General features: G+C 38.6%; 1 protein-coding gene across 5 annotated transcripts in view; it reads right to left on the minus strand.

Annotated features, from left to right (window-relative positions):
* Positions 1–40: 40 nt before the first annotated feature.
* The window catches only part of TBC1D8B (TBC1 domain family member 8B), a 33,358-nt gene continuing 13,680 nt past the window's right edge, over positions 41–19,718 (minus strand). For 2 of the 5 annotated variants that reach the window (XM_057425235.1, XM_057425237.1), the window contains exons 6-21: positions 19,010–19,217; positions 17,360–17,527; positions 16,469–16,618; positions 12,873–13,023; positions 11,253–11,467; positions 10,688–10,805; positions 9,706–9,991; positions 7,960–8,089; positions 5,332–5,430; positions 4,102–4,170; positions 3,647–3,887; positions 2,664–2,729; positions 2,270–2,353; positions 1,351–1,407; positions 947–1,044; positions 41–615 (exon numbers count right to left, since the gene is read on the minus strand). In XM_057425235.1, coding sequence (XP_057281218.1) covers positions 205–615; positions 947–1,044; positions 1,351–1,407; positions 2,270–2,353; positions 2,664–2,729; positions 3,647–3,887; positions 4,102–4,170; positions 5,332–5,430; positions 7,960–8,089; positions 9,706–9,991; positions 10,688–10,805; positions 11,253–11,467; positions 12,873–13,023; positions 16,469–16,618; positions 17,360–17,527; positions 19,010–19,217 — 2,551 coding nt within the window. In that variant the 3' untranslated portion in view covers positions 41–204. Of the gene's footprint in view, positions 616–946; positions 1,045–1,350; positions 1,408–2,269; positions 2,354–2,663; positions 2,730–3,646; positions 3,888–4,101; positions 4,171–5,331; positions 5,431–7,943; positions 8,090–9,705; positions 9,992–10,687; positions 10,806–11,252; positions 11,468–12,872; positions 13,024–16,468; positions 16,619–17,359; positions 17,528–19,009; positions 19,218–19,718 lie in introns of those variants that run through there. The other 3 variants (XM_057425236.1, XR_008974366.1, XR_008974367.1) reach the window with 3 other exon arrangements.

Here is a 19,718-nt window from a genome sequence, read left to right on the forward strand (position 1 = left end):
GTCCTTTCCTGGAGACACACTTATGAATGCAAAAAAGTGATTGTGCTTCAAACTATTTTTATTTACATTACATACCAGTAATCTGATATTTAAAGCTAACTCTTCAAACTCCATTCCCTGTATAAACACCAGACACAATTTCCATAGCAACAACCTTCATTTATAAGCGCTTTATGTGGTTAATTCAGTCAAAGGTAAAGAAAATTACATTCTGGTTCTTGATTTAAGCTGTAAATTTTTAGCACTCTCTATTTTAGCTTTTATGTCATGAGGTTTCTCGAAAAATCTCACAAAAGCTGGCTCATTTAGTAAGGATGCCAGAATCTGTTCAAAGGCAAAAGACCATTCATGGTTCCCTCTCAAACTCTGGGCTCTACTGCCTTCAGTCTGCTCAGAGCTGCTTTCCTCCTGCCCTTCTCTGGGGATTTCAGCAGGCACCTCCATAATGGCTACTGGACTTCTGACCGGTGATGTGGGACTCTGCAGTCTTCTCACAGCTTCTTCCATTTTCAACAGGAGGCCGGTAACCACTGCTATAGCCCGATATAACAGTTCCTCCTCAGGATCCCCATGGAACAGATTGTACAGAGTTTTGGAAAACTGGATGAACTGAGACTACAGAGAGATACAGAGACTATTCAGAGAACAGCAACACAACAGTCCTGTTTCACTGCACACTGTGATCTTAGTCTTGTGCCTGCTGCTGCCAAGCACCTGGATCTACTGTCAATATGGGTGTGGAACAGCCCTGATAAACCTAAGTGTGTCTGAAAGTCCCTCTCTTCATAAGCTTACAGTTACAGCACTTTAAAAAAAACACAGTCTAATGAGTAATATGAAGGTCTGAAATATAAGGGATCCTGTAACTCCTTTAGAAAACTATTAAATGAACATAACATATAAACAGCACTCAAAAACAGACTTAAATAAGACTCGGACAGTTTACCTGATTCATTCTTGGCAAATCCTTAATGTTTTCTTCTTTTTTAAGAAGTTCATCTTGCCATTGCTTCAGATATGCCTGAATATCAACCTTGCCCTTCCCTACTTGACAAAAAGAGAAAAACAAAAACTAAAAAGAAGTGAGCAAACAAGAACTAAAAGCTTCCCATGAGGGACGATAAGAAAAAGAGCTGGCATCCCCAGTGTCACTCCTCCTCAGCAGAGTGGTGAGGCCAAGGACCAAACAGGATCAGAGCTTACATTACCCCTTTGCTCCCCAGGGCTATGCTTATGAAATGGATAATGTTAGTGCTACACCAGAGATAATGTTACTCAGCGTCACTACACACTTTCCCGGCTCTGCTCCCACAAGACACACAGTTGCCAAATGTCTCCAGGATTCTTTACCTTTTTCTGGGCTGCTCTTCAAAGAATCACTTTCAAGAGTATCCTCAACGGATGAAACTAACATTTAAGGAGGAGAAAAAGAAGAAAGAGTTATTTATTTGAGAAAGGAGGACCAAAAATTCCTTTCATCAAAAAATCCTTCCTTAATCCCTCACTGTCCTCTACATTCTCAACACAGATGAGGCCAAGGAAAAAAACACATGGTAAAATTTGTATAACTTCTATAGGAACAGAAGCCACCATGAGGCTGGAGATCACAAAAAAACCTGCCATCAGTTATATCAAGTAAACATCTTCATAATGTTTACAGCTCTTGTCCTGAGCAGTGGTAAGAACAGTACCCATATATTACAGATAAGGTATTTTTGGATAGTTTTTAAAAAACAAGAAGGATCTGTCATCCAAAGAAGTAAAACTGCAAACTTTCCAGAGTATTTTATCAATTCCAGAAACCTAGACACCACAAAACTTCTTTCAGCTTACTTGGTTTAAGCAACAGATTTTGAAATGTTTGCTACGTGCCTCAGAATAATTACAGATTTAGATATTTTATTTCTTGAGGTAGCAAATACATCAATATTTGCCTTGACTGCAAAAGTGAAATGGGCTTCACTTCAAAAAACCACTGCAACAGTTGCATGCTATGCTGAAAAATGCTGACCAGATACACCCGCCTATTTCCTATTTCCAACAGCTGTGGCCTTTGAATTCAATCATCAGACCAGCTATCCACAAATTCTGTGCTACTTTATGAAAATCTAACTGCCTACAGAAGATCTTCACAGGGGGTTCTGGTTAGCAGTGGCACAATCTACTGGATTTTCTAGTTTTCAGAAGACAGCTCCCCATTTTCACCATGAGATTATTAATAGGTTCCTTCCAATATTCTACAGGCAAAGCCTCACATTCTGGAGCTTACCACTGAGTTGGCTGAAGTGGATCAGTTCTTCTTTTGAAAGAGCACCACCTTTGGAAGGGCTCAGGGATTCTACTTCAGTAAAAGCTGCAATAAATAAATGAATAAAGTGGGCCTGGCGCCTCAAAGCATTACCAAAGCAGTGATAAAAAGCAAAAGCTTTGTACAGACTATGAAGACTATGGTCGCTATGAAGAGAAATGGTTGGAGCAGATTAAGTCCTTCTCAAAGAATATATGATTCTGGAAGAAATACACATCTGTATTACAACTATTAGACTGTACTGTAGCCAGGATGGCTGACAAAAGGAAGAAAAGTAAAGCTAAGGGAAAAAAACCATGCAAAGACGATAAAAGCCAGGAATAGTCCTCCCCAAATGCCAGCACCTCTCACTTACCTGGTGGGATATGCAACTTAAAAAGAAGCTTGAGTTTGTCAGTGAAGCTTCTGTTATACATGATATCTGTTTGAGGAAAAAAGGAAGACAGGCTGTTCAAATGAACCAAACTTTAAAACACTCTCTTAACCTAAATAAATACAACCAAGGGTAGCTGGAACTGGACATGTGTCCTACCTCACATGGACTATAATTAGAGATTAAGCTCAAAGGTAGGCAGTCTCACCTGCATCTGAGCCTGGGGTTTGCCTACACTGAGGAAAGAACACTAATAATACCTATGACTTACTAAAATTAAACAACAGCACCAAAAAAAGTATAGCACTAATATCTTCTTGTTACTTTCTCTTAAATTTTTGTTTCCTGAACAATACAAATTTGGAAACAAGATGAAAAGAACAGAGCGGTAAGTCAAGAAAACTTTCAGTTCCCCAGAGATATAAGGCACTGGTCATCCTGCATGATCTGTGTACAAGATGGCTTAGTATGAGGAAATATTTATCATCTACCAAACAGGCTGGGCAATGAGATCATGCCATTTCCTAACTGTCTGATATTTGATGGTAAAACCATATCTAAATTTAATCTCAAATAGGAAATTATTCTCCAGGAGATTAACATCTCAGGAAAGATACTAGCTTGTAAAGCCTTGTGTTAGCTAGTCACAGAACCATAGAATAATAAGGGTCCCACAGTAAAACACAGACACAGAAAGCACAGTTCCATAATATAAAGCCCTCATCATTTACCTCAATAGTGTAGCTCCCACCCACAAGCTTATCAATACACTTTTGAGCAGTTTGCTTGCCATTTAGTGATCTTTGCTTTTAATATCACATGATAAAAATCAGACTGTTTCACCCTAAATTCAGAGGCTAGTTTCCTTAAGCTCTATATATAGTGTACGGAAGGTGATACATCCCAGGACTACTCCCAGGATGGAGTTCCCTTGTGAATGTGCTACATATGTGTTGTTCTCATACCAAGAACACAGGCAAATTGTTTGAAGTTTATAAGGCCATCAGAGCTCTCAGCCATCAGTCTGAATGTCCACAATGCAAGTGAGTCTCTGTTTGCACAGTGTGACCAGGGGCTCAAGAGATGACAGAGAACCCTGAATTGCTGGCAATCAATCCGATACTGCTCCAGATACGGTAGACTGGCATCATGATGTTGCAAGACAGGACTATTTACATTCCAGTAACACGAAAGAAAGTGCTCCCTCTGCAAAGGAAAGATAAAATGTTAGATTTTGTGAAACAACAACTCTCTCTGGGTAAAAGATGTGGGAAGTTAACTATGTAATTTGATTTAAAGCTGGCATGTAAAACATATGCTGAATATAGCTTTTATCTCAATTTGTTAAAACTATTTCACACCCACAACACAGTCCACCATTAAGACTGATGTTTGGTAAGTGAAGAAAACGGCACATTACCTTGAATAATTCATAAAGCTCTTCAAGATCACTAGGACTGAATTTTACATCCTGGGACACAACACGTAGCTGAAACAAAATTAAGAGAAAATTAATTAATGAGTCTTGTCTTTCTGGAATAAGCCTGTAGAATAAAGTTATGAGAGACTTAACCTTACATCAAAAGACACTTGAATATTCCAGGTTTTGGCACGTTATAATTAGGAGTAAGAATAAAACTGCTTTTTAAAAACAATCGGAAGATTATACAGTGAAAGAAACTCTCCCCAAAAAAGTGAGCTTAAAGCAAGTCACATTATTTGCATACATGGAGCCTACACTATAAAACCCAGGAGATAAAACTCAATTATTTATAATGATAGAATATATAACTTCCTTTATAATGGGCAAATCACCGTTCCGCTCTCAACAGTGAAGCATTCACTTTGTCACTTTTTAGATAATAATAAAAAAATTGTTAATAGCTTTTTAAAACAAAGTTTCAGCTACTAGACCAGGTTCCACCTTCACAGTGTGTTTTGTAAAATGAAATACAAGTTATCATGTTAGCACAACTAACAACATTTAATATCAGTCATACTGATTACTAGAGAAACAGGCATTGCTCGTTAAATAGACAATTATTATAATTTGATTTTGGAAATGAGCCACAGAAGAAAACAGGCAAACAAAGGAACCACCTTGCAACCTCCACCTTCATTCAGGAGTATGAACTTTAAAAGGATGATATTGGCAGCTGAAGAGCTACCACAGAATGCAAGCATTACCAGCCATCCACACACACCACAGATAAAAAGCAACCCTTTTCGAATGCAGCATGATAACCCCTTCGGTGATTGATTCCCAGATTCAGGTGATCAACCATTTTACTGTAGCAGTGTGGACATTTCGCAGTGTCCTAAGCCTCTAAGAGAAACGCATTAATGATTTCAAAAGAGCAGACAAAAAATTTAGGTCAGCCTGTTCCAGTCAATGCTAAGTATCAGAGATATACCAGCCTTTAGAAGTTGTCTGTGATGGTGTTACTTGTAATGAGACCAGAAAGTCATGCTGTGATTCACAGACTGAAAACATCACAGGCCAAACCTCAGTTAACAGATGCCCTGCAGATGTGAGGGATTTCAGTGTAGAAAATTATATACTTGGCCTGGGCAAATGCAGCAATTCTAATTTTCCAAAAGTGAACAAATTTTATCAAAGGGAAGGGTTTAGCTCTTCCAAGTCACTCACCACATTCTGCTTGGTTGTAGCTTCTAACGCCTGGATCACATAAAGCCTGTTCCTGCAACGCATGCTCTCAACATCTTCATATCGAATATCGCCGTATCTCTAAGAAGAAAAGCATCGCTCCATGAACTGCTGTTGCTAGACACATACAAGCAGATATTTTTATCTTTCTTGCATCTAAGTTCAATACAGGTATGACACAAAGGAAGATTCCAGAAACTCCAAGAAAAAAAACACTTACTAGAGGACCAACATTCTCCGTAAACAGTGTAACTTTTAAAAGAGACATGGAGAAAGAAACTGGAGTAGTCCACTGTGCGGGAAAACAAAATAAGGGATTTCACCGCGTGTTGGTTCTACATCCAGCTCTGCTATTGAATGGTGACTACTGCTGCAGGGTAGTAAATTCTAAGACGTGCATGTTGTCAGGCCTTGAAGTTCACTCTAGTGAATTTTAGATACTACCTGAAGTAATGCCTGAACCGTTTCTAGCTACCCCTGGAATTTCTGAAGGACAGAGAAAGTGTTTGAACACTGGAGTGGAATAAATGTATTTTATTTAAAGAACATTAGGGTGCAGAGAAACCCTATAATGAGCTGAAGCTTTTGCAGATGCTCTTTTGTTGAGGAGTTTTAAGATTGAACATTTACCAAGGATGATCTGGGTGTATGCTGGACAGGGAAGTGAACTGCATGATCTGTGGCCCGCATGACCTTCCAGAACTGTATTTCTATGTCCCTGTGAAGACCACTACCAGCATACTTCTGACTTGGAACAAAGAGGAAACAGAGAGAAATCGCATCTCTGAGTCATAGCTCATTCACTGGTCTGGCTTCTGGGCACTGATACTGCGCAATGGCCTCAGTAAGAATATAACAAGATGTCTAATCTAAATGTCAATTAGTGTGATGTGATAAAATGTTACACGTTCTTCCACTCACCAGTTAAACATGACTTCTCCGTATCTGATTAGATTGCCAAAGAATACATCTTGCATTGTGCCTGAGTCATAAGGGCATGAAACTGAACATCATTTTAAAATTCACTTAATCTCATTTATCTTATGAATACCCAGGCGAAGCAAAATTATCACAAAGAACATTTCTGTTCACTTATTCACAGTTTGTAACTAGACCTATCTGGAAAATGACAACTCTCCATTGCAGCAATCTTCCCATTTCGAAATTTGTTTATTTCCATAGTGATATGAAGTAAAACTCTTTCCCAAAACAGAACTGTGTTGAAATTATCTGTCTGTTCAAAATGGGAAGCAGGAAATTGACTCTCACTTTGTATCAGCAGTTCCCAAACAAAGCGTTGTGACACTAGCACTGAAGAAATACAGTTTTAACTGAAGATCAAAATTTGCATCCAAAAAAGGGACTCTGAGATGGAAATGGGGATATGGGCCCAGAACAGGGCTGTCAACTTGGAAGTGGGAGATTCAGGTTCAAGGATCTGCCCAAATCAAAGTTCAAAAGCCGTATCAAATCAGAGGCTATTGCTGTGGTCCAGTCACCTGCCTGCAAAGGCAGGGGAAGAAGAAAGTGAGTTTCTTTCGTTCTGTCTTCCAGTAATGATTCCACTTCTGTGTAAGCTTCAGCATAAACTTCAGATGCAATATACAAGCACTTCATTATTTACCATCTCTGTTTGTTATTCTGCAAGTATTCATTCTCACTATGACAAGAAAGACTTACAATAGTTTGCAACTCTTCTTTTAAGAATCTTAAAGTATTTTAAAAACATCCTTCTTCAATATACATTCCTGTGAAACAATACTGACAGCAGAAAGCACAGACTTTTTATATGACTATTCCAATGCTATAAAGACACTCCAAGACACCTGAATTTCTGATTGTCTTTGTCCACCCCACTAAAGGCAAAGCCCTCTTCTCAGTAAAAATCAAAATGGACAGTTCCTAAGGTATACACATTACAGTTAGTTAATCTTTCCTACGTCAGTTCAGGTGGGCTGAGTAGAAACCTACCTACAAATGGATTAATACCCTGATACAAATCACGACAAGGAAGGAAATGCCTCATGAAAATCTGAAGACAAAAGGAGAAGCTAGAGCTACTTCCTTCCCTATTCACAGCTGCAAAGCTAGACACTGCAGAAATCAAGCTTGCAGACTGAAAGTGCTAAAAGATTGTAAAAGGTCTTCCTCACAAACATATCTCTGAACAGCCACTTTACCCATACAATAAACTACTCAAGTAGAGAGTTTTATGCATGAGTTACGTCAATGTTACCACTATCTGCAGTGTGCAGTAATTAGACTCAATTTACTAAATGCAAGGGCTGTTTCTGCTGTACCTTGTCATTTAGTTGACATACTAAAAGTGAATGAGGGATGGCAGACCTGTGATGAACCTAGGGAACTCCACTTAGGACAGCCTCACAAGCACATTTCAGGCAGTCAAAAAAAACCAAAACAACCTAAAACCAAACCTATCTCACAAACTACAAGGCTTTCAGGGAGGCTCAGCAAAATATGGAGCCAAATTTCTACCATCTAGACAGATTTTCTGTTGTCATTTTACAAGGCAGCTGCACTACCTTTAAGCAGCCCATGCTATGTAAACACTGCATGGGATGCAAAAAACATACCCACAAGAACACATACTTCGTTTGACTCTCGGATCAAATCAGTAATCTCCACTTTTGGATGGTCACTCTTTGTATCGCTGAGGCTGGAGCCCTGCTGCACAGCTGGAGGCAAAGGACTGTCTTTGTTAGTGACACTGTCAAAGAATCTGCACAAAGCAAACACACCAGAAATCAGCAGGAATCTATTTTTCACAACAAAACAGCAACATCAGCATCTAGTGAAGAAGTGTGCAGAGAATGAGAAATATCAAAGAATATCAGCATGAGTAGCACAAATATGCTGTAATGGTAACAAACATGGGGACTGCCTAGCCAGAGAAGATTGTACAGCTTCTAGCCCTGGGAGTTTTTAAGCCCCAGCTAGACAATAACATGGCTGATGTGACCCAGCGACAGCAGTAATCCTCTTGTGAGTAGGAAGACACACCGAAGACTTGCCAAGGTCCCTTCCACTGAGCATTCCTCTAAACCACCTAGCAAGCCTGTACTGTGTAACTGGTAGAAAGAAAATCAGGCTTGTATTGAACCGTGACCAAAGCAATCTTAATTGCCTCAGATGTATAATCTAAGTCATACCTGATCTATTCATTATTCCTACATAACCAGCCTTAACGCATCCATTGGGCAAGCTGGCCAATTCCTTTACCAACATCAAAGAACACATATCTTCAGAGTGACAGATTCCTTTTTCTTGAGGAGAGGCAAACTACTGTAATCATCTTTTAAATATACCATCATGCTGCCGGTTGGGTTAACTGTGCAACAGAAGTGTGACTGCCAGACACAATGGTGAAAGCAGGAGTTCAAAAGGAGTTCATAATAATCATCAAAATCTTGGGTGTCAAGTGGAAACAGCAGCTTGTTTAGTTCAAGTGAAAATTAACATTTCACCACACTTTCAGATTTTATATGTTAATATATTTGAACTGTGTGAATAGGCTCTTACTGTTAGCTTTTTTTAAGTGCTAATTATTTAAATTAATACAGCTAGGTTTTAAAATAAATACCAGGCGGCATGGCCTCTTATAAAATTCATTTCCTCATAAATTCTGTAGCTCCTACCCTATTCAAACATACAGCACTTAAAAGTCTCACTAAAAGGAAATTCTTATTATCAGTTCTTAACAGTCACAACTTGGTGACTTCTATAGCACAGTCATTTTGCTGTTTTAATACTTCATGACACACAATCACACAGAATTTAGGTAGCTAGTGAAGCAACAACCACGCAAGTTTTCTTGCAATATGTCAGTTTAAAATGCACTTTATGTAGCATATTTTAATGTATTCTTCAAATTCTAATACAAAACAAACATCTGGTCATGATTGTCCTCATCACATTTTTTTTTTCTTATTTCTATCTTAAGCCATTAGCAACAGAGAAGACAGTAGCCTAAACTACAAGAACTGAGCTGTAGAATATGTTGTAGGTAAGTTGATGCCTGAACTGTTTGGAACAGTCTTAGCGTGCTTATTACTTCATCCATAAGGAAAGTCACCTTACATAAATGATACAAATTCCAGGCAAAAATCACATTGCTTTTCCTTTAAAATACACAAAAAGGCAATAGTTTCATAAGAACTTTAATGAAGGATGGGATTTTCAGAGGATTCAGGAACACCTTCCAGTCAACCCTTCCAGAATTTTAGCCCGAGATAAATAAGTAACTTTACTGAAGCCTTTAGCCAGACGTCATGACTCATCTATTTGCACTTACAGCAGCTGCTACACAGCACATAGGAATAATAGGTACACTGATACCTGTTGAGAACAGTGACTGCTTCTGCATCATCCTTACACATCAGCAGCTTCTCCATGTTGTATTCCAGCACTGCAAGTCCCAGCTGCAAGATTGCTTTTATTCCATCATAGAAGAAACAGTCCACCACATTGACTGCACTTTCAATAGGCAGCACACTGATAAAAAGGGTAAGGAACCAGGAGAGAGAGACCGAGGAGAAAAAAGTCATGTCCGTCATGTGGTCTGTCAACTGAGGCAGATGAACCCTGATGAGCTCCTCAAACACTGCCTGATCTACCAAGGCACCTGCAGGGAAAGGATAACAAATCCACCACCCAAATCTTAAAACAGAGAAGCATACTTTTCTCAGAATACCAGACTGAAATAAAGCCCCTGTCCTAATCCAACTTCACTGTAAAAGCAAACACAGGCCTCACAGCATGGAACCATTGGCTTCACCCCTGTGTGGAAGCTATGCACTCTATGCGTGGGTCCAGAGCCTTGCTGCACGCTGTAAAGTGTGTTAACACTTCTGTGGGTACGCGGCTGTTTACAATAATTCTCCTGACAGCCTCTAGACCCTCTCTGCAATTAGAGAGAAACTTCACATCCAATTTTCTTATAGTACACACACCTGCAAGTACTGAGTATGAGATCAAAGACTAAATCTCGAGCTGAAGTAACCTTTTCCTTTATTTAAGCTAAGTTTCAAATAGCTAGTATGATTTGCAGTTTTAATTTCAACAAACCCGTATAATAGTCTAACTGACTACTTCCTGAGTAGTTACACTTAAAGTAATGAAGTAATCTGAAAATTATATCTACTCCTGCTTAAGGAGGACTTGGGACAATCTCTGTAATCTGTATTTTCTACTTCACAATACTGAACCAAATTCAATGGTTTCTCTCCACTGTTCAGCCTTCAGCTCATTCCTTACATTTGTTCTTAATGAATTATCATTTACACTCAATTCTGGGTAGATAAAAAGAGATGGATGTTACCAATGATTCGACGATTGAAATAATCAGGTAGCATCCTTTCACACACGGCAACCAAAAGCCAGAATGCTTCTTCCTCTTTCGCGTACAGCAGAAGTACTGATGTCAAAATATTCATTGCCTGTAATATTTAAGCACGAAAAGAAGCATTTACGAGGAAAGCTGGTGAAAACACAACTGTTGTCATTTGTTAAAATTTGTATTTTTGAAAGCACTTTACAGCATGTTTTTAGAGTGCTAGGATATCCTACCGCCATATCCAGTATAAGACTTTTACCTCTATCTTATTAAATACACAACATAGTATTTAAACTACATAAAAATAGTTTTAATTGCCACATCTAGTAAGACTACAAAGGCATAGATTAAGTGCACATGACAGAATTTATCAACAAATTCAAGTACCATGTAAAAACTTATGTAGTGGGATGAAATAAAGCAAAGGAAGTGAAGCACTGAGCAAGAAACCATTACGTATTTATGTGCCTGACTTTATGAGGTGCTACTATACCACCAGCATGAGCTAGTAGTTAGACAAGCAGCACTAAGAGTCTCAAAACTGCTGTACCTGACAATATCCAATCTGAGGATTCCTGTATGCATAAGCTGTAAGAACTCTCCTGAGAGCAGAAATCCCTGTGTCACTTTGAAAAGCAGGATGCTCAGGTAAGGAGCGACGTAAATCTCGTTCAATTTCATCAGTAGCTAAAGTGCATGTTCCTAAGGACTTTTCCACCAACTCAGTGTAATATCCAGGGTTGGATGCCATATCATTTACAGCACCTGCCAATACATTGTATTGCACAGTATTAGAGGAGAACAGGAAAGTATCTACATGATTGTCTGCAATTTGTATGAAAAATTTTGGTGACTACTGAAGTACCTCATGAATCTCCAGATGTTACTGCAGTGATGTATCAGAGTAATTCTACTGAAATTAATGGAATTACTCTGAAATGAATCAGAAAAGCAAAATAAAATAAAGCTTGAAAGAAATCTAAATCACTTTCCGTTATAAAGTTTGACTTACATTTTTGTTTTGCTGGGGGAGGGGGAGCTTCCTTTCACCTACAATTTTGCCCACATTTTCTGGCAAACACAATACCTTTCCATTTGTAGAGCTGGAAACAGATTAGAAAAACTAGGCAAAGGACTTATATTTACCTAACTGATTCCATAATTTTTATGTCAACACCTTCCAAGACAAGAGATAATTGGTCTGGTAAGAGAAGCCTATGTAAATGCTCAAGGAACACTAGTAAAAATAAACCTATGTTCACATACCCTCAAAAGGAACTACCATACAGTATGCTGAACGAAGAGTACAAAATGCACTTCTTACGATAAAGAGATCCTCTGGAACAGCAGCAAGCTCTGCCCAGGGGAGCACAGTGAGTACAGCTAGCAGATAAGGTCCTGAGTGGCTCCTCAAAATCTGCAGCTTGTTTTCTGAATCTGACACAGGCTTCCTGTATGATCCTGATCAAGTCAATGGCTACCACTTCTCTAAATGTTTCAGTGAATGGGAATAGAAAAAGCACAGAGGTGTTGTAAAACAGTGTCTTAATTCCCTGGGCCTCCACTTCCTCAAGTTAAGTGCTCTGGCACAGGTGTGTTCTACAGAAGAAAGCCACAAAAGCACACTCAGAGCTTGGCCAAGAGATCTCGTATGTATAAGAAAGTCCACAATTCCTCTACATCTCACTCTTTAAAGCAAGCGAAATCACATAGCAAAGACCTGCTGTTAACTGGGACCAAACTGCCAGGAAAATCGTGTGTGTGTGGGGGGGTGTTAATTAAATGGTACCACTTTAAGAAAACTTAAATCAAAACAACTGAAACACAGTCCCACAAAAATGCTTGTCTTGTTAGCAAGTAAAGGTGCTTTGCTGAAATGAACTATCCCCCAGAACAGCACATATTCTTATTTTTCTCTTGAGCTTGTCACAAAAGTAGCCGATGCAGGTTTTATTTGAATCAGTGCAAACCAAAATAATACACAAAATTATCCTCTTCATCATTTTAAGTATCTGTCTTCAAAAAGATTTGAATTAATTGCCAGAGGAAAGAGATATTTTTTTTTTGTCAGACAGAAGAGCACTTCTTGTCAGATTGCATTCAGTCAGTAAGTAGGACATCCTCATAGTAGAGTCCACAAAATGAACCAATTATACTTGCTAAGCAATACCTGAGAAGAGTAGCCAGAGCTCTCCTCTTAATGCCTCTGGGATCCCCCTCACAACAAGGTCTCGAGTCTTCTTAGTTCGAAACATACTGACACCATGTCCCCGTTCGACAAAGAGGATGTTCCAGGACTGTTCTTTCATTTTTTCTTTCAACTACGGAAAGCAGAAGACAACAAGCATTAAGTACTAGAAGATTCTCCCCAGGTTTCAAGGAACAGAATCAAATTTTGCTCTCAGTTATATTCATATAAACTAGAAATGACAGCACTGGCATCCATATCGATATGTGAAATGAATGCTGGTACAAATCAGAGCAAATTCTAACCTGTGCATATTACATGTTTGGCATACAATACAATCTGCTACATGACCTAGTCTTCTTTAATGTTCTTAGCATTCTTTAAAGTATATTTAATATATTAATAATTTTATTTTATAAATTTTAATTTAATTAGAATGTCTATACCAGATTAGATGAAGGGTAAACCTAATCCAGCATCCCATCTGACAGAAAACAACAGCAAGTGGCACGCAACAGTAAGGTCAAGGAAATATCTGCAAAATCCTCCTATGTCCTCTGGAAAACAGAGGCACAGGCACCTCCTGAGTCAGTGTCTCTGAATTCAACAACATGCAGCAGATTCTTCTCTGCAAATTGCTTTCTCAACCCAGACAAACCTGCTGCCTTCTAATTTCACCTGAAGCCCCCTTGTTCATAGAATCATATTCTGCTGAACGTTCTTTTTTCTTTTTGAAACAAACAGGTAGACAGCCCTATTTGTTACCTCTAGATTGAACCATTTGTAGCTTGGGCACCGCAAAATGACATAATTATCAAAGGACCACCAAGTACTAGGAATTTAAAGTGAGTGAATGAACAGTGATGCAGCAGTAAGACAGCTAATCAGTGCAGGATGCAACTGTGCAGACAAATTCTGCCTTCACAGCTTTCCTGAGGCATTCCAAAAATGCATCGCCAGTGTAATGGACAAGGAAATTCAATATTTGATATAACTACAGCAGAAAATTAGAGGTACATTAAAACTTCCTCTTGCAAGATTTTTCCAGCTATCTCCATGCAAATATATATACACATAAGTTTGTACAATACATGCATATAAACAAATCTGCTTGTTGTAACTTGGTCCAATTTTAAAATACCCCATTTTTTGTTGCTGCTTTGTGATAAACAGCATAACATTTCTTGGTAAAAGATAAATCAATAGAAGAAAAAATATGAAATTGAATTAAAGCATGTATAAAGGACAACCAGGAACAAGAGGGTGAAGAGAAGGATCAGACTGCTTATGTGTGGATGGCAGGTTTCTCTGTTGGAACTAGATGATCTTAAGGTCCTTTCCAACCCTAACCATTCTATGATTCTACAATTCTATAAGAAAAAGTATCTGGCCGTGATGATGCAGTAAAACCAAGCAAGTGATTACTTGAAAAGTCAACTCACTGTCACAGCACCTGCTTAATTACTCTGATAAATTAATTTATTTCATTTTCAACATGTCTATGAACTGTTCTTTGCTAACATCAATGAAAAATGTACTAACTCTGGTATAGGTGAAGTAATTTCCCACAGAAGCTCTAAAGGCAAAACAGGTTGCATCTTTTTTTGATTCATCATACTTCATTGCATGATGTTAGTCAATAGATTTGAATCAGAATGGCTACAAATGCTAGAAAGCACACAGGAGGATGACATGTGTCATGGTTTAAGCCCAGCCGGTAACTCAGAACCACACAGCTGCTCGCTCACTCCCCCTCCTTCTTCCTTCTCCCCGCTCCCAAAGGGATGGGGAGGAGAATCGAAAGAATGTAAATCCCACAGGTTGAGATAAGAACAGTCCAGTAACTAAGGTATAACACAAACCCCCTACTGGTACCACCAATAATAATAATGATAAGGGAAATAACAAGCGGAGAGAATATGAAACTAAAAGGGGAAAAGCAAAAGAAAACTATAAGCACAAGTGATGCACAATGCAATTGCTCACCACCCAGTGGCTGATACCCAGCCCCACCGGAGCAGCTATATGGATCTTCCAGGTAACTCCCCCCCAGTTTATATCCTGAGCATGACGTGCTCTGGTGTGGAATACCCCTTTGGCTAGTTTGGGCCAGGTGTCCTGTGTCTGCTTCCTCCCAGCTTCTCACAGCCCTCCTCACTGGCAGAGCATGAGACTGAAAAGTTCTTGATGGAGTGTTACTTAGCAACAACTAAAAACATTGATGTGCTGTCAGTGTTGTCCTCAGACTAAAGCTGAAAACACAGAACTGCACCAGCTACCAAGAATGAGAAAAAATAACTGTTATAGCTGAACCCAGGACAGTATGGTATCAGTGTCATTATTCTCCCAGTTTGCAGTCTTTAACCAATTTACAAGAGCTCCAAATAGCACCAGAAGAAAATCAAAAATCAAGAAAATTTGCAGGAGAATGAAGTCTAGCTGGATTAAGGAGGAAAACTAATAGCTGAAAACACTTATATACCCATATAGGTTTTACCTGTAATCAAATATTTATCAACCAGATAGAATCATTTTACAAACTAGCAATTTTCGACAGCATAGAAGCTAACAGTTTGTGCATCTGAACTTCAGCAGGACCAGCCATATAAGTAAAACCCACTTCACAAAATGAAAACTGGCAAAAACTCAGACAAAACTGAAGTTACAGGCATTTTACCTGCAGAGTAGAAAGAGGCAGAGATAGCAGAAGCAGTGAAATAGATCCTTTGTGAAGTATAAGATTACTAATAAACTATTGATTATGCACCCAAAATGCAACTCAATTTCTCTGAAGCAAAGCAACTGATGATCAGGTGCTTCAACTCACACGAGGCTCCAGGGCTGAGACAGGGTGAAAATTGCCACTACATTTTCTGCGCATGCAGCAGTAAGATTTAGCATTGTTAGAGCAGCTAAAGGTGCTGAAAGGAAAAATAGATTTTGTCTACTTTTGTTCAACATGCTATAATAGCAGAACTTAAAAATCTGGATTCCTTTTTTCCTGCCCAAAGGGTGTTTACTTTCTGATATTGCTAATAGTAAAAATTCAATTGCCTTCATTTACCCAGTTCTGCTGAAAGACTTAACTTTAAAATCTGTCTTCTTGCACATACTATGAAGAAGCAAAAATAAAGATGTCCTACTGCAAAAAAACAAAGAAGCATTCTCCAGAGCATAACTTTGTTAGACAGAAGTGCAAAAGAATGCAGCAGGGAAGAAATTAAGCCAATTCTCCTTGCTCCCAAAGAGTCTGTAGTGACTTTGTATCTTGACAGTTTAGATAGATATGAAACATGTTCACTATCTTAAAACAAACAGCCAGCTCTTCCCTGAGGGGTGGAAGAGCAGGAAGAATTAGCTCCATGAAAATAACGCATATCGTTATTAAATAAGATGAGCAGAAAATTGAATGGAGCCATGAAGAAGCACCCTGTGGACTCAAATACATCTCAAACACAGATAAAAGAAGACTGGCAAAGCTCCAGAGGAAATCAGCACCCTTGCTGGAATACATTTTGAATATACTTCAGTCCCTTCCAATTAGATTCCAAAAACTGTTGGCCATTCTATCTCTTTACCATTTTAGAGTCTAGATTCTCAGCATCCTGAGGATGGTAGACAGTCATTAGGGCTTCTGTACTGACAGTTTTGCTGTTATCTTTCTGACTCATCTTTGACGGTCCCCCATCAAAATCCTTGGGGCTTTCGGAAGCAGAACTGGGCGCAACCTTGACAGAAAAAAAAAATTAGGGGTAGTTAAATAATCTTCAAGAAGCAGCACTGACACCAGAAACCGTTTTGTCTCTACACCAGCAGTGTTTATTATATTACGTTACAGGTATTACATGCAGATTTCCAAAACTAAATGAAAAACAGCAATCCCGGCCCTGCAGGGATGGGCTTTCAGGACTCTGCAATTGCACGGTGCACTTTGCATGCTTTGCCTCTTACAACTGCCACTTTAGAGGCTACTCCAGATGATTTTTCAAACACATTTTTTTCCAGGGAAGAGATGCAGCAACTATAATAAGTAATGCTTGTTAGGGATATTTTGTCATTGCTTTCTTATTTCTCATGCATGAAATTACACACACAGATTTCTTCACACCTAGAAACAACCTTACGATCATTCTATCAACTTTCTAAGTCAAACAGTAAGCTGGCAAAACCAACATAGCTACACACACAATTTTACATCAGATTGGTGGACTTCTGTTTTAGTGTGAAAGGTCCAAAGGCAAGACATGGGAACATGATTTTTTTTAAAGGTAAAAAATAAAAGACTTGGACAACTTGAAATCTAGAGGTTCAGCAGACATTGTTATCCATCCTGTGTCTAGATTCAGGCTTAAATATAAATGTATCACATTACACAGCGAAATGCTGACAATACATAAACTCTGAGTAAGACTACACAACCTTATTCCTAGGAACAGGTACTAAGAAATCAGAATTAGCAAAGCAGTTACCTCTGTATTTATGATGTGTTGTGGACTTGAAGTTGCATTGCATTTCATTCTGAGCTTTCCCACAAGCTGCTCAAAATCTCTAACCTCTGTGAAACGAAAAGCTGTTTTTCCTTTGGTACTAATGCTGACTCCTCTGTTTGCTGGATCTGCCTTATCCACCCCTGTGACCTACAGAAGCAAGGATACATAAATTAGGCAAGAAATTTTACCAGCTTACTTCTAAAAGAGAAAACCTGTTAAAAATACATGGGTACGTGAAACAGTAATATGAAGCACCACACAGGTAGAATTAGTAACACTAAAGTTCAGTCTGGAGCTGGTTTATCACAAGGTACTAAGTATTATGATAGGTAGTTTTGAGAGTACCAAAAATCTTTGAGAAGGTTTTTCCAGATAATCTTATTTGCAAATCTTATCTCCTACCTGTTACTTTTTGTTCTTATCATCCAAAATCTGACAAAACACGGCTCTTGCAAGTAATAAAAAACCCAAGTTTCACAAGAATGACTTTCTATTGAGAATACCCTTTCAAAGACAGCTGTCATACTACATGATAGCTGGAGTTGATTTTAATTGCCATGATGGAACAGTTACAGATTAGAACAGCTAATACACTTTAATAATACAAGTGAGACTATCATGAACAGCTAGCCTGACTGCCACTGCTGATGTTTTTTCAATATTATAGGTAAAACACAAAATACCACTGAAATAAAGTAACTCTGCAGTATTGTAGAATAAACAGTGAAGGCCTGACAACCCACAAGAATAAATTTAGAGTCAGCTCCTTTAACACAGGCTCTTATTGCTTTTCACAGGCTATGGAAGGGGGGAACGCCATATGTATTGTTGAAATTAGCTCAGCTCACCCCCCTGTGTCAGGCAGTATGTACACAGAGTATGTACAGCAATTACAGAACCTGGCTAACTTTTAGGGCATTGTAAAATACATCTGGAGACTGATGAAAAGCTTTTAAGACTGGAAAACTGGAAAGTGGCAATGTCCCAGATCACATGAATTCAAGAAACGGATGAAAAAGCATGTTTGTTTTTTTTCCCAGAAGTTATTCTACAGTATACCTACAATACAGAAACAGGAATGCTTTACAACATGTGTCCTTTACAATATGGTCCTTATTCAGTCTGTTGACACTATCAACTGTAATGGCATTGATACTTGCTCACTGATGACTGTCCATCGAATTTCCTACAGACTTTTGAGCAGACAGCACTAAAATGCTGTGTAAAGAACTGTGCTACTGAGATAAGAAAGAAACATGGCAGAAGGATTATAATCTTCAAGATCCTTTGCCCTTTCCAACTTTTTACTTTTTATCTTGAGTATCTCTCATTAACTCAATCTGAAGAATTAAGCATAAGTTTTTTCATTAAAAAAAAACCCAAGGTATTAAAATACTTGGATTCTGTACCCAGATAATGAAATCAGAGTAAATAGAAAATGGAAAGAGAACACAGGGAACAAAGCAGTTCTGTAAACCTACAAAGGGGATTCCTACATGCAGTATCCAAGGAAGGGGAAAACATATAATATAATGTAAAGTAAGCAGATTCTAATAAAAATCTGTTAAACTGGCATTAAACTACACAAGTGCAAAACTACTGTTATAACTGGCTTGGACTCTGCATTACCTCTCTTAGTGGAATGATTACACTGCACAGGCTGCCATCCTGGCTAGCAAAGCAGATGTAGTTTTCTGAAATGCACATTTTCCCATGGGTGCTGTAGTGACTGAAAGGAACCCATAAGAAGCACTCATGAACTTCCTTCAAGGTCTCTTCTTTGGGTAGCCTGAAGAATGCACTAAACTGCTCACTGTGGGCACGGCTCTCTAGGCCTCTAGATTAAAAGCAAAACAAAAAACAGGGTAGGAGAGAGAAAAGAAAAAATAAGTAAGTTTAAAATGTCTTTACAAATACAAAAGTTAAAAACTCCTTGTGAAAAGATCATAAAACATCATGCTCTCCCATAAACTGTGGGGTCCATCTGGAGGGTTCAGCATTTTGCTTTAAAAGGCAACAAAGGGCAGGACCACACCTATCTAAACACACCCATGTATATATATATATATATAAAAAACCAGAAATAGATTTGCACGTTCTCACACAATAAAGCATGTGGTGACTCAGGGCCTACAGGCAGTGCAGAAAAACAAACATACATGCTAATCTGCTGTGCTTCCTACCCATCAGATAGTCCATTTAAACCTAACACAATTTTGGCTAAAACTACTATAAATCCTGTAGCTGAAGACCAGCTCTCAAGGTCTGATCACTGCCTGCCTTTGTATTGTTACTGCAGAGTAACAATAAATTACAAGGCTTCATATTGCTTGGATTC

This window comes from Pezoporus wallicus, unplaced genomic scaffold (genome assembly GCF_028554395.1).
Source record: "Pezoporus wallicus isolate ANWC-B61680 ecotype Strahan unplaced genomic scaffold, APGP_CSIRO_Pwel_v1 scaffold_6445, whole genome shotgun sequence".
NCBI lineage: Eukaryota > Metazoa > Chordata > Aves > Psittaciformes > Psittacidae > Pezoporus > Pezoporus wallicus.